The 12,405-nt window shown below is 39.7% G+C and overlaps 1 protein-coding gene across 1 annotated transcript; it reads left to right on the top strand.

Annotated features, from left to right (window-relative positions):
- The first annotated feature begins 499 nt into the window (after positions 1-499).
- On the top strand, positions 500-11,008 carry LOC119733700. The gene is made up of 5 exons (XM_038207087.1): positions 500-726; positions 1,713-1,783; positions 2,891-3,088; positions 10,139-10,730; positions 11,002-11,008. Exons 1-5 carry the CDS (start codon positions 686-688, stop codon positions 11,006-11,008), a joined length of 909 nt encoding a protein of 302 aa, XP_038063015.1. The 5' UTR covers positions 500-685.
- Positions 11,009-12,405: the final 1,397 nt, after the last annotated feature.

The following is a 12,405-nucleotide window of genomic DNA, read 5'->3' as shown; positions in this document are numbered from 1 at the left end:
TTATATAAATTATTTACAAACTACTTGTGTTCTGCTGCTTTTTCATGTCTCTCACTCCTTGCTACATACATTGACGCATTTGTTCTTGTTACTCTAAATTTGCTCGAGATGTACGTCCTCCATTTCTTTTTTGGGCACACTTTCCATCGTTGCCCTGTATTATCACTATTATTGATATTATTTATTTTCTAATTATCAGTAATTTACTGTTTTTTGTTTTTGTTTGTCGTTTGTTGCATGTTTATCGATAATTCAGATATAGATGTTCATGATATTAATTCTCAGATCAACAGTACCTGTGCTTATTTCCACTCTGATGAGTTTTGTAATCTCAATGTTTTAAATCCGGGTTATTTTTCTGCCTTTTACATGAATGCCAGGAGTCTCAGTAAACATTTCTATGACATTCAAATTTTTCTCTCCACCCTGAATCATGCGTTTTCCGTGCTTGGCTTCACTGAAACATGGTTTAAAGACTCTCCTCCGCCGTATATTCACAAGGGTCGAGTTCGGGCGGTCTGTTCTTGACACGCGAACTTTGTTCTCGCGCTCGAACCACACGAACACGTCCCAAGAACATTGTACTCGGAACAAAATCGCACACCACCTATCCGCCGGGGGTTTGCACGAACACACGTAAAAAAGCGCGGGATTTCAAAACAGCGGCAGAAACTTCTCTAGCAAAATGGCCGACGGACATGACGGATTCAGCGTTGCTGAGAAGGGGTAGGATATTTTAATTGCTTTTAATTCTTTTTTCCCTCGGGTAGGTAGTCAGTTCTGAAGACAAATTTGTTTGCAAGGCAGAATTTTGAAGCAAATTTCACCGCGGAAACATTTTGGTGGTTGATATTAGCTGTAAAGCGACTGTAAGCATGGTATTGTGTAAGGAAAGGGGTGAACCGTAAACTAGTAAAATATTCTTTCCAACTCTGTGAAATGTCATGAATGTGTAATGTTACGTTAATATAGCTCCATGGTTTAATAATGCAGATAAAATTAGGCCTAAGTCAGTAAGAAAAACTAAGTCAGTAAGCACTAACTTAACTGTGTCTGTGATCATGGTCAGATGGTGTGATTATTTTGCATACACAATTAATGTCCCTACCTAGCAGCTGCCTGGTATAGGCTACTAACATGACTAATACTAAGTCTTAGTACTCCTTAGTCTAAGGAGTAATGTTACACGTATTTATATAATTTACCTAGCTGCCTAGTTGCGATAATCGTAACCCACCATCCTCCCGACGCGACGGTCGAAGACCGGAGGGTTAAGAGAGTCGAGACAACTAGGGCTTAGTGTACAAAATTTACATAGGCCTAGTTGCAATTTTGACCATTTTTGCCAGACTAGTCACCAGATTTGCCCAATTTTTACCACTTTTCTCAAAATATTTCTCAATGATGTTTTGAGTGTTATGAACGGAGTCATTACACATTGAAGATCGAATCTGTGTTCTTAAAATGTGTGTCATGATCTTTGAAAGTGGTAAAAATTGGGCACATCTGGTGACTAGTCTGGCAAAAATGGTCGAAATTGCTATTATGTAAATTGTGTACACTAGTTGTCTCGTAACCTCGGTCTTCGACTGTCGGGAGGATGGTAGGTTACGATTATCGCAACTACTAGCTGCCTAGCACTTTTAGCAGCCTAGGGTGAGCTCAATATGCTCAATAACTGTTGAAACTTTTTTTACCCTTATTGGAAATAGGTACACAACAAAGCAAGTTCCTGTCATAATCCGCTATGTTCCTGCTGGTATTGCAGAGCGTTTGAAATCTGGTAAGCATTTTGTTTGGGCTCGTAAATCCCCTTATATATGTGGGGCCTATTTTAAGTTGGTGGCTATCCCAAAAACTATGTCCGAGACTATTGTTTCATACCTGTTGGTAGGTAGGGCTTTATACATTAAAGACCTAACATTTTGTAACAACAAATGTTTAAATTTTAATTCCATCTTGTGAATTATTATGAGTTCACAATGACAATGAACGTATGAATCAGACAAAGATTTCTCATGGAAACATTTCTAAGTCCCCCAAAGCACTCACTGCACATAATTGGTTACCGTGCCAGTACAAATGCAAAAGTATAACATTACCAGTTAACGGTCAAATCTACACTGCCTAGTTTTTATTTTGTTTTTTATCTTTAACTTGGTGACTTTAAATGGGAAAGTGCTGCAAGGTTTCATTATCAGTACATACAAGTTTACCCTTTCCCAATTATTTCCATCTCAATTTCATACAAAGAAATTATCTTAATTTGCTACACAGGTGCTGTGCATTACATGTATTTAGACCATTATTTTTATATTGAATCTTCTCATAGATGAAAGTTTTGCACAAACAATTTGTGCAACGGTACAGCGGCCTGGCAGGACTAGCCAACCGAAAACACGAGAGACACCTCCCCTAATCAACAGAACTGGACAGCCACGGTTACATGAAGCAGGGATGCCCCATCCAACCCAGTCCAGCCTAACACCAGGACAAGAGATAGAGGCAGGGCCCTCTTCAGTTGGACATGGTAAAATTTGAACTAATAACATGTAATTAGCATGTAATGTAGTATTATGTAACTTCCCAGACGGGGGTCTTGAGCACAGAAAAACATGGAAATTAAACAAATTCAGGTCAAATTTACTTGCTCTTCAGCTGACAGAGTTATGCAAAATTGTAATGAGACAGGGTCCTCATTATTTCATCAGCTGAGTTTTTGGTCTTAATATGTGTACTTTTCTTTAGTGTTGTTGTACCTGAGATCAAACCCAAGTCACAAACTATGAAGAGTAGGGCTGTTCAATTTCGAAAATTTAGTATTTGATTATTTGAAACTAGTATATTTAAATTGGTTAGACAATTATTGTTATATTGAATCTTCTCATAGATGAAAGTTTTGCACAAACATTTTGTGCAACGGTACAGCGGCCTGGCAGGACTAGCCAACCGAAAACACGAGAGACACCTCCCCTAACCAACAGAACTGGACAGCCACGGTTACATGAAGCAGGGATGCCCCATCCAACCCAGTCCAGCCTAACACCAGGACAAGAGACAGAGGCAGGGCCCTCTTCAGTTGGACATGGTAAAATTTGAACTAATAACATGTTATTAGCATGAAATGTAGTATTATGTAACTTCCCAGACGGGGGGTCTTGAGCACAGAAAAACATGGAAATTAAACAAATTCAGGTCAAATTTACTTGCTCTTCAGCTGACAGAATTATGCAAAATTGTAATGAGACAGGGTCCTCATTATTTCATCAGCTGAGTTTTTGGTCTTAGTATGTAGTATGTGTACTTTTCTTTAGTGTTGTTGTACCTGAGATCAAAGCCAAGTCACAAACTATGAAGAGTACACGAGTCGCGCGGTGCGTACGCGCTGCGGCAATCTTTCATTTCCCAGAGTCACCAACAGAGGGCGGGCTTTCCGCCGGGTGCTGAGCAAATGATGCAAACATGAATATGCATGAGGCATTTTATGAATGAATAACTGACTTCAGCTGCCGTCAGCACATCCGGGACCTTTGTTCTGGAAAACTATAATCCTCTGGCGATTTTGTCAACGAAAAACCAAGACGATCGGTCATCATAATCACTTTCAAAGGCTATTTTCATTTTGTCAACAGTAGTGACGTCACTACACATCAAAAACGAAACCTTTTGGATAATAGGTTGTAAAATCCTTCATAATACATTGCAAACGGGCTTGGATGTGACTTTTGACCTCGTATCCCTCCGCTTTTCACCCCTTTCATAATGATGTTGACCTGCCTTATACAAGATATAGTCCGTCAAAAAGTTGGTTCAGCATCTTTTGTTTTAAGCTCATCATTTCATACACTTAATTAAAAGCGTATTTTAACTGATCCCCCAATGATTTTTCCTCTTAAAATGTAATTAGAAGCAAAAACGATCATTTTTCAAAGTAGTTCTGAGTGTGGTAAGTGATATTACTCCGCCAAACATCAACAAAACAAGGAAACCCTCGTCGCTATGCGTTTTGCATGCAGTGTGTCTCAAATATTGTCGTGCCCTGGAAGTGATGCGACCACGGAAAATTCCTCTTTTTCGGTAACTTGGCTCATAATACATGTCAAATATCATCTGATATGGTAGTTTATATCTTATCCATTAATATTAATAGTCGTTTGATCACATTACTGCCTGCCCTTACTTTGAAATTTAGTGAATTTCATGGCGATCGATTGCAGAATCTGAACGATTTTGTTGTTGTTTTTTAAAAATGGCGGACCTCGCGTGCGTAATAATATTCACGAAATAGATGCAGTACTATCGCGCGCGGATTGATTTTGTATTTGAATTTTCTAAAGTCGGATATCTTGAAGAAATACCTTTATTTGGAAAGATTCCCATACCTGCCCATCACTAATGTTTCCCTTCAGTGACATTAACAGCCATCAGAAAGAGCAAATGATAATTTTTTTATTAATAATTATAAAAAGTCAAATTTAGCAGGGAAAATATTGTAGTTTTTACCAAGAACACCCGAGTCTCGTGCGGTTTGTGCACAGGATCGACGACAAGTGATGGTCAGATATGGGAATCTTTTCCTTTTTTCTATTTTGTTATTTGAATTCAAACGCAAAGGAGTGAACTCAGTTTCATCAGTTTATGGGAAGATAGAGTGGGGCATAGCCATGATACTTGATATGATAGCTAAGGAAATTAAAAAGGGTAAATGAGATGGTCTTCTTGTCATGAATGTTCAGAATTCAGCTACAATCACTTGACAAGATTTGGCCTCAAGATTCAAATGGATTGTCAGTTTCCATTCCAAATGATGAGTCTTACTGACATGACTGAGTTTCTTCCAGTTCCAAATGTGAAGGCTAGCCTAGGCAGTGGAATGGTACGGGAGTCATTGAAGTGAATTTCATGGTGATTGATTGCTCAGTCTGAGGGATTTTGTTGTTTTTAAAAAATGGCGGACCTCGCGAAATGTTATATTCACGAAATAGATGCAGTACTATCTCGCTCTGATTTCGCGCTGAAATCAGTTTCCATTCCAAATGAGTCTCACCGAGTTTCTTCCAAATTTTAAAGTTAGACAGTGGAATGGGCAGAAGTCATTGAAATGAGCCTACACGTACATGGCATATAATGACACAAACAGCCGACGGTGACAAAACTCATCGAATGACATGAATTTCTTCTGTTTCTTTTTTTGGCGGGGGGGGGGGGGGCCTTTGTGTAAGTTACAACATGTCTAAGGCTGTATGGTGGCATTTGTTTATTAAACCTAATTTTTCCAACTTTTTTTATACAAATAAATCATAAACAATTCATTATCTTGGCCTAAAAATTAAATTCAGATCTGCAGTGCGATATGGCCCAGTCGTGTGCAAACTGCAATTATGAAAATAGATCAGCAGCACTTTCGACAGGAATTCGAACCGCCCTTTATCTTGCCAAGTCACACTATCATCATTATTTAATTTTTAATGGCCATTTAGCTTCCCCGGTGCAGTGACAAAATTTCCTTGTACATGTACATGTATTTCATCTGTGTAACCCGAGTTCGAATCCCGCCTGGGCCAAAATGTAGATGAATGTTCAGTCCCTGCCTGATTCCGTAGGTTTTCCCCAGAATTTTCTTCTGGGGTTTCCTCCCACCCTCTCATTTTTTCCTCACTACAGATTTCTTGGCTTATGAGCTACAGTGCATTTTTCGGGAATCCTTGGCAGACTAATCCTTACATGTGTGAATCAAGATTCCAGCTCGAGACATTCGAGTCTCATTTTTCGTGACTGGGACTCGGACTCGACCCTGCGGACTCAGACTTAGACTGTGCGACTCGAGACTCAGACTCATGAGATGTGACTCGGACTTGATGTTTGGTGACTCGACTACAAGTCTAATCCTTGGTTTAATTACCAGAAATAATCGACAATAAGTTCAATGTTCACTGTTACATGGAAAGACATGTAACATATTTTACAAATGGAATAGAGTAATATGTATAATGGCATAACAACAAAGTGAAATGTTGAACTCAACTGCAATGTCTAACAACTTATTAAGGTAGTGGTAAAACCATGTCTCGCACATCCGGCGCAAGCAGGCTACCTGAAGAAGTTGGGAGACAAAGCAAGGGATTATCACGCCCATCCACTATGACCTCAGTCCTAGTTGGTGACCCTGATTTGTTAACAGTAAAATATTTTTTATTTTTTTCGGATTTTTAATTTTTTTTTGGTTTTTTTTTTTTAATAGTTTTTTGGGCATTAGATCCATAATACACCAAGATGAGAGTGTGTTGTGGTAACTGGATACCCCTAGACTTACCACAAACTCCTCCCATTTTGCTGATATGGAGCAAAATGCAATTTTAGAGAGCAAAACAACATATTAAAAAATGGTGTAAGTACATTTACTTTCATGTGACAGAGATGACCCTAATAACACCGATCCAGAAGCGTCGCCTCATGGTTTTCTGAAACTGCAATTTATGTCCAACATGCATGCACAAAGGTCTGCAATGCATGCAAGCGAGCATGCGCATACAATGTACAGTGAGGCATTGAAGAGGAGCATGTGTAAATTGCTTACGCGCGCGCAGTGGGTGACGCTTACTGGATCAGTCCATTCCTAATATTTACAACTTGACGTGTGTAAGCTTTGGTGAGCTGTACTGGGCTTGCTGTCTGATTTGCAATTTCTGTCGCTTAGCAGGTTGGCGTACTGTGCAATACATGCGCTCGTATTTGTTCAATTGCGCGTGAATACTTTCTGTTGCCTGCTCAGACATCAAGCCAACACTACCTAAGAGCCGTGCTTGTCGAATGACCTCTACTGTCAATAAGTGAAACTTTCTTTTGATGTTTTCCTTTGGAAAGTGTACTGGAAACCAGCAACCGAACTCGGAACATCGCAAGGCTAGTAGTTCCACCTCATGCTTGCAGAGCATCCTGTTGAGTGTGTACAATTCGTAACACGATTTGAACTTCTGAAACAATTTGTGCACTTTATCAGAGAGTTCTGGAGAGCCAAATGATTGGCAGAAAGATTTCTGAAAATTTCTGAAAATTACCCTCCTTCAACATTTTATTTACATCTGGGCCAATTAGTGATCCCCCATGATATGACTGTTTTCTAATTCCAAGTTCTTCCTGTACCCTGTTGAATTTAGTCATGAATGGCCCAGTGACATTCTTAATATCTTGTTCAATTTTATCCCTCATTTTTTGGTTTTCATTCATCTCTTTATTCAAGCGTTGAACCGAATGATTGATTTCTTTGCATTCAGCATTGAGCTGGCGAACCAATGTTCTAGATTCTTTGGCTTCTGCACTGTTCTCATTGTACTGTCGACCATTTTTTATGAAGTGGTTGGGGTTATTTGTCTGAACCTGAGCAACCTGGTCCTGCTTAGCCACAAGTTCGACTTCACGTTCCCTCTTTGAATTGCATAAATCATCATGTTCCTTACTGAGGTCATTAACATGTGTGTACAGATCATCTATCCCACTGTATATCCCATGATTTTCCAGGACCTCATTGTCCAATTTCTCTACATTTTTCTGAACAATTTCAAAGAATTGCAAACCAAGCCCTAAGATGATGTGTAAGGGACTGACCGATACATGTTCCGTGACATAACCCTCCGTACCAACAAGCGGTCGTTGAATGCAGTTATCATAGTTCTTTGCCTGATCTTTTTTTGCACCTTTTTCTTGGAACTCTGTGGCTTTTGCATGGCAGGTTGTCAGTTTCCTTTTAGCAACTGCAGCAATGCCATGGTCTTCATCATCATCATCACCATCATCTCTGAAATCTTGAAGAATGTGCATGGCATGTGGTTTACCCTTTTTTAGATCTTGCAACGTGGCTAGGCAGTGTGGGCAAAAGTGATGACCATTTGGCCCTGTCAAACCAAGAATCTTGGCAATCCATTCCCAGTCCCCACCCCACGTCAGTTTGCATTTTGTGTAAATTTTGGGGGATTCTGAGATGGTAGGATATTTGGCTTCAGATGAAGATGAAGCGCTTTGGCAATACCTGCAGTTAGGACTGATGTACCTATTGTCTGGATTTAGTTCCTTGAGTGGAGTGAAATCCAGCTTGTCATCTGCTGATTGAACCATGTCATCGGTGTACATGTGTTCAGCGTTATCAATGTTTGGGCATGGAAGCTGTAGCTTTGCGATATCCCCAGTGACCTTCAGCAAATCATCAAATACTGGCTTAAATGCTGCCTGGATGTTGAGCCTGTCATCTTTTCCACCCTCAAAAATTCCCATGATTTTGACTGATCTTACCGAGTGCCGCTCTTTGGAATTTAGAGTCTGGATTACCATTTTGGTAGTTTTCCCCCCCTTATCACCGGACGCATGAAGCCACAGAGTATTGTCAAAGCTTTCAACAATGTGATTATATTGAACCTGTTCAGTAACCATGCTGGTGATAAGATGCTCAACATTTACAATCCTGGTGAAGTGAACAGGGTTCCCACTACTCCCATTGAACTCGCCATACTCAAACTCGTAAGGTAGCTCTGCTGAAAAACGCATCGATTGCCGGGTTCCCATAAGTTTATGACCTGTTTCAATCTCAAGTCTGTTTTTGATCAATGTCCACATTGTCTCTGGCATTAGGCTGCGCAACCCATCAACTGTATCCCTTGAAAATTTTGTGCATACTTTTAGGCCTGCTGCTTTAGATGCTGCTGCATACCGATCTTTTTTGCCGCTTGATATTTGCTGATCGCTGAGCCGAAATATCATCAGAGACAGTAGGGACTTGACTCGGAGGAGGTGATCCTGTAGCTGAAGAAGTTTGTTCTGAACTTGATGAGGAACTAGGCCCACAATTTACAGCAGCAAATGTGCCACCTGAAACCAGCGTCTCTACTTTTTCAATGATCTGGCTCCTCTTTCTGAGTGATCTATTACTACAAGTACCTACTTCAGCTACAGGAACCCGCACAAAACATTTTGCACGCCCTGGTGTGCCCTCAACTTTGAGTATATCCTGACTCTTTGAATTTTTGATGATGTAATGAAGGGCAGCACTTTTAAGCTGTTGTACCCCAGTGGATCTATCCACCCCAAATTCTGTAATGACATTTTCCTCAAATTTCTTAAGCCGGTTGTTTTCTGCTTCAAGTATCCCAATTTGTTCCTTCAAATTAGCAATCTTCTCTGAACATGCTGAACTAGTGCAAGGCGCATCAATTTCTCCCCCGGCATGCCCAGCCCCCTCTTCCTGTTCTTTCGTATTGCTACAACGTTTTCCCCCGATCTGACGCTTGACTGAGTTAATCTTGCTATCTACACGATGCTTGTAAGTTAGTGAATTGTTTTGCCGAAATGATTGAACACAACACATGCACGAACTACACAGAAAACCCTCCCTCTCTTCTTGAAGCAAAAAACAACTCTGCAAGTCATCTTTATAAATTGTAGTCGCATGAAATCTACTACTTACACTAGACTTACAAACACAACACTTCTCTCTCTTTGAAGGCATTTTAAAATATCCTTTAGATAATGTCGAAACGGTTTATGAAAATCTCGGAAGTTTGTCACCGCAGCGAAGTCAACAAAATGGCACGCATATAACGGGTTTTTAAAGACGGTCACAATCCTAGAATCTTGACAGTGCATTGCTAACGTGAGCTACGCGGCGAGGACAGCACCATACTATTGCAGGAACTCGCATGGACAACGTTGAACAAAAGAGGGCGCAAATTGGATGATGCCGCGATGGCAGCTAGTGAGTAGGGCTGTTCACTTTCGAATAGTTTAGTATTTGATTATTCAAAACTGCGTTAGACTGAATATTCGAATATTCAAAATTCGCCAATTATTTTTACACGAGCCAGTTAAAACTCCATACTGCGTCAGTTAAAATTTGAAGGCATAGCGTGTAGGTGGGTTTTGCGTGTGGTAATCGCTATTATGGAGCACTGGTTGCGACATTATTTTGCGTGCGCCTTTTGTTGCATAAAGATTATCACTAATACTTCACTGTTGACATTACATCACCGCGCGGTGTGTGTGTATGGCGTATATGTTCTACATGAATATGTCAACAGGCAAATCCTGAATCACAGTTGTAAAATACATGTACTACATGTATACTCATGCCTGATTTTTTCCTTTGTTCCAGATGAAAGAAAAACCTGGAGTGACAGAGATAGTACCCTGCTTGTGAGCTTGAGAGTCAAGATGGAAGATTCATTCCACGGAACCAAAGCTCATAAAGTGTTATGGAATAAAATTGCCAAAGAAATGCAAAGTAAGGGTTGTTTGGTCACAACAGACCACTGCCAAAACAAATGGAAATCAATTAAACGAGAGTATAAACAAACAGTGGATCATAATTCCCAAACAGGGGCCAATAGGAAGATCTGTAAATTTTACACTGAATTAGATGAATTATATGGCAACAACGAGAGTACCAGACCATCCATGACACTTAGCAGTTGTAGTGTGCCATCTACTACAGGTAACCTCCTTGATGAAACGGAGGAACCTGCTGAAAAAGTGGCAAAGCTGCCCATAGGGCGAAAAAGTCGTAAGCCAACAAAATTGCCCAATGTAGTAGACTGGCTTAATGAGTTTCATAAGGAACAAAGAGAGAGAGACAAACGGCGAGAAGAAATGGTAAGAGAACACAATCAACAGAAACTTGACAGATTTGACAGACTTCTCGATATACTAAATCCAAAAAAGAGGATTGAACATTTTCGATTGATCAGGCTAAAAGTTCTGTGTTGTTGGTGTTCCTTTTTAGCTAAATACTCTGCAAATATAAATATAAAAATAATTAAACTTCATATAATAAATATGGCAGAGCTTGTATAGTTTCATCTGAATATATGTTCCCTTTCCATCTTTGAAAATTATAACACAATATACAATTCTATCAGTACATTTGTACTTTTGCTCTTGGTCAAATGAAGTGTGTATTGTTATAAAGTAGGTTTATTGCTGTAGTCTCACAAGAAGTTGTGTTTCCTGTTAATGTAGGTGGTAAAGTTTTTCTCCTAGTTTTTCCTCAGCTAAAGAAAACCTATAACTGCATTTTTTGATAGGTTCTGAGTTATTACTTTGGGGCAAGTAATACTGTGAATCAATCATTTGGACACAGACAAATGTTATCTGTTCATTTTTATGCCCCGCGGCGAAGCCGAAGGGGCATACTGTTTCCGCCTTGTCCTTCCGTGGGTGGGTGGGTGGGTGTGTGTGTGGGTGGGTGGGTGGGTGGGTGGGTGGGTGTGTCCGGACAAATCTTGTCAGCGCGATAACTTGAGAAATACTTAACATATGAACTTCAAATTTGGTTTGTGGATTGTCCTTGGTAATCCTAAGAAGCCTTTTGCATTTGGGGCCGAAAGGTCAAGGGTCAAGGTCTCAGTGGCTGAAACAATAGAAATTTTGTCAGCGCGATAACTTGAGAAATACTTAACATTATGAACTTCAAATTTGGTTTGTGGATTGTCCATGGTAATCCTGAGAAGCCTTTTGCATTTGGGGCCGAAAGGTCAAGGGTCAAGGTCACAGTGGCTGAAACAATAGAAATTTTGTCAGCGCGATAACTTGAGAAATACTTTACATATGAACTTCAAATTTGGTTTGTGGATTGTCCTTGGCAATTCTAAGAAGCCTTTTGCATTTGGGGCCAAAAGGTCAAGGGTCAAGGTCACAGTGACTAAAACAAAAGAAATTTTGTCAGCGCAATAACTTGAAAAATACTTTACATATGAACTTCAAATTTGGTTTGTGTATTGTTCTTGGTAATCCTAAGAAGCCTATTGCATTTGGGGCCGAAAGGTCAAGGGTCAAGGTCACAGTGGCTGAAACAATAGAAATTTTGTCAGCGCGATAACTTGAGATATACTTTACATATGAACTTCAAATTTGGTTTGTGGATTTTCCTTGGCAATCCCAAGGAGCCTATCGCATTGGGGGGTCGAAAGGTCAAGGGTCAAGGTCACAGTGGCTAAAACAATAGAAATCTTGTATTTATTCTGAGATCATAGGGATTAGGGATTAATTTATATAAAACCTACAGAAGACACTAATGCTGTCAATGAACGTTCCATTTGACCAAGGTACATGTAAGTTGATGTTAGAGTGGTGTTATGTCATGGAAACAGTCACGGTTGCGGGGCATTTGTGTTTGTAAACACACCTGACTTGTTTTGTTCTGGTTCTTTAATATGCTTGTATACTTACAAATAGGTCATTTGGCTTTGAGCCTTAAACAAGTTCATAAAATTTGGGTAACAATAAATAACAATAAACAGGCCTAATAATAAAAATATATTATAAAAAAATGCATTCCATGTCACACAGACATCACAAAGCGCTGTACAATTAAAATTCCATAAGTTATTAAGAAATACAGATAAAAGCAGTCAAAACAAAAGA

The sequence above is a fragment of the Patiria miniata genome, unplaced genomic scaffold (genome assembly GCF_015706575.1).
Source record: "Patiria miniata isolate m_02_andy unplaced genomic scaffold, ASM1570657v1 HiC_scaffold_26, whole genome shotgun sequence".
Classification (NCBI taxonomy): Eukaryota; Metazoa; Echinodermata; class Asteroidea; order Valvatida; family Asterinidae; genus Patiria; species Patiria miniata.
Note: the sequence above shows the minus strand (reverse complement) of the source record. Positions and strands in the feature narration are given on the sequence as shown.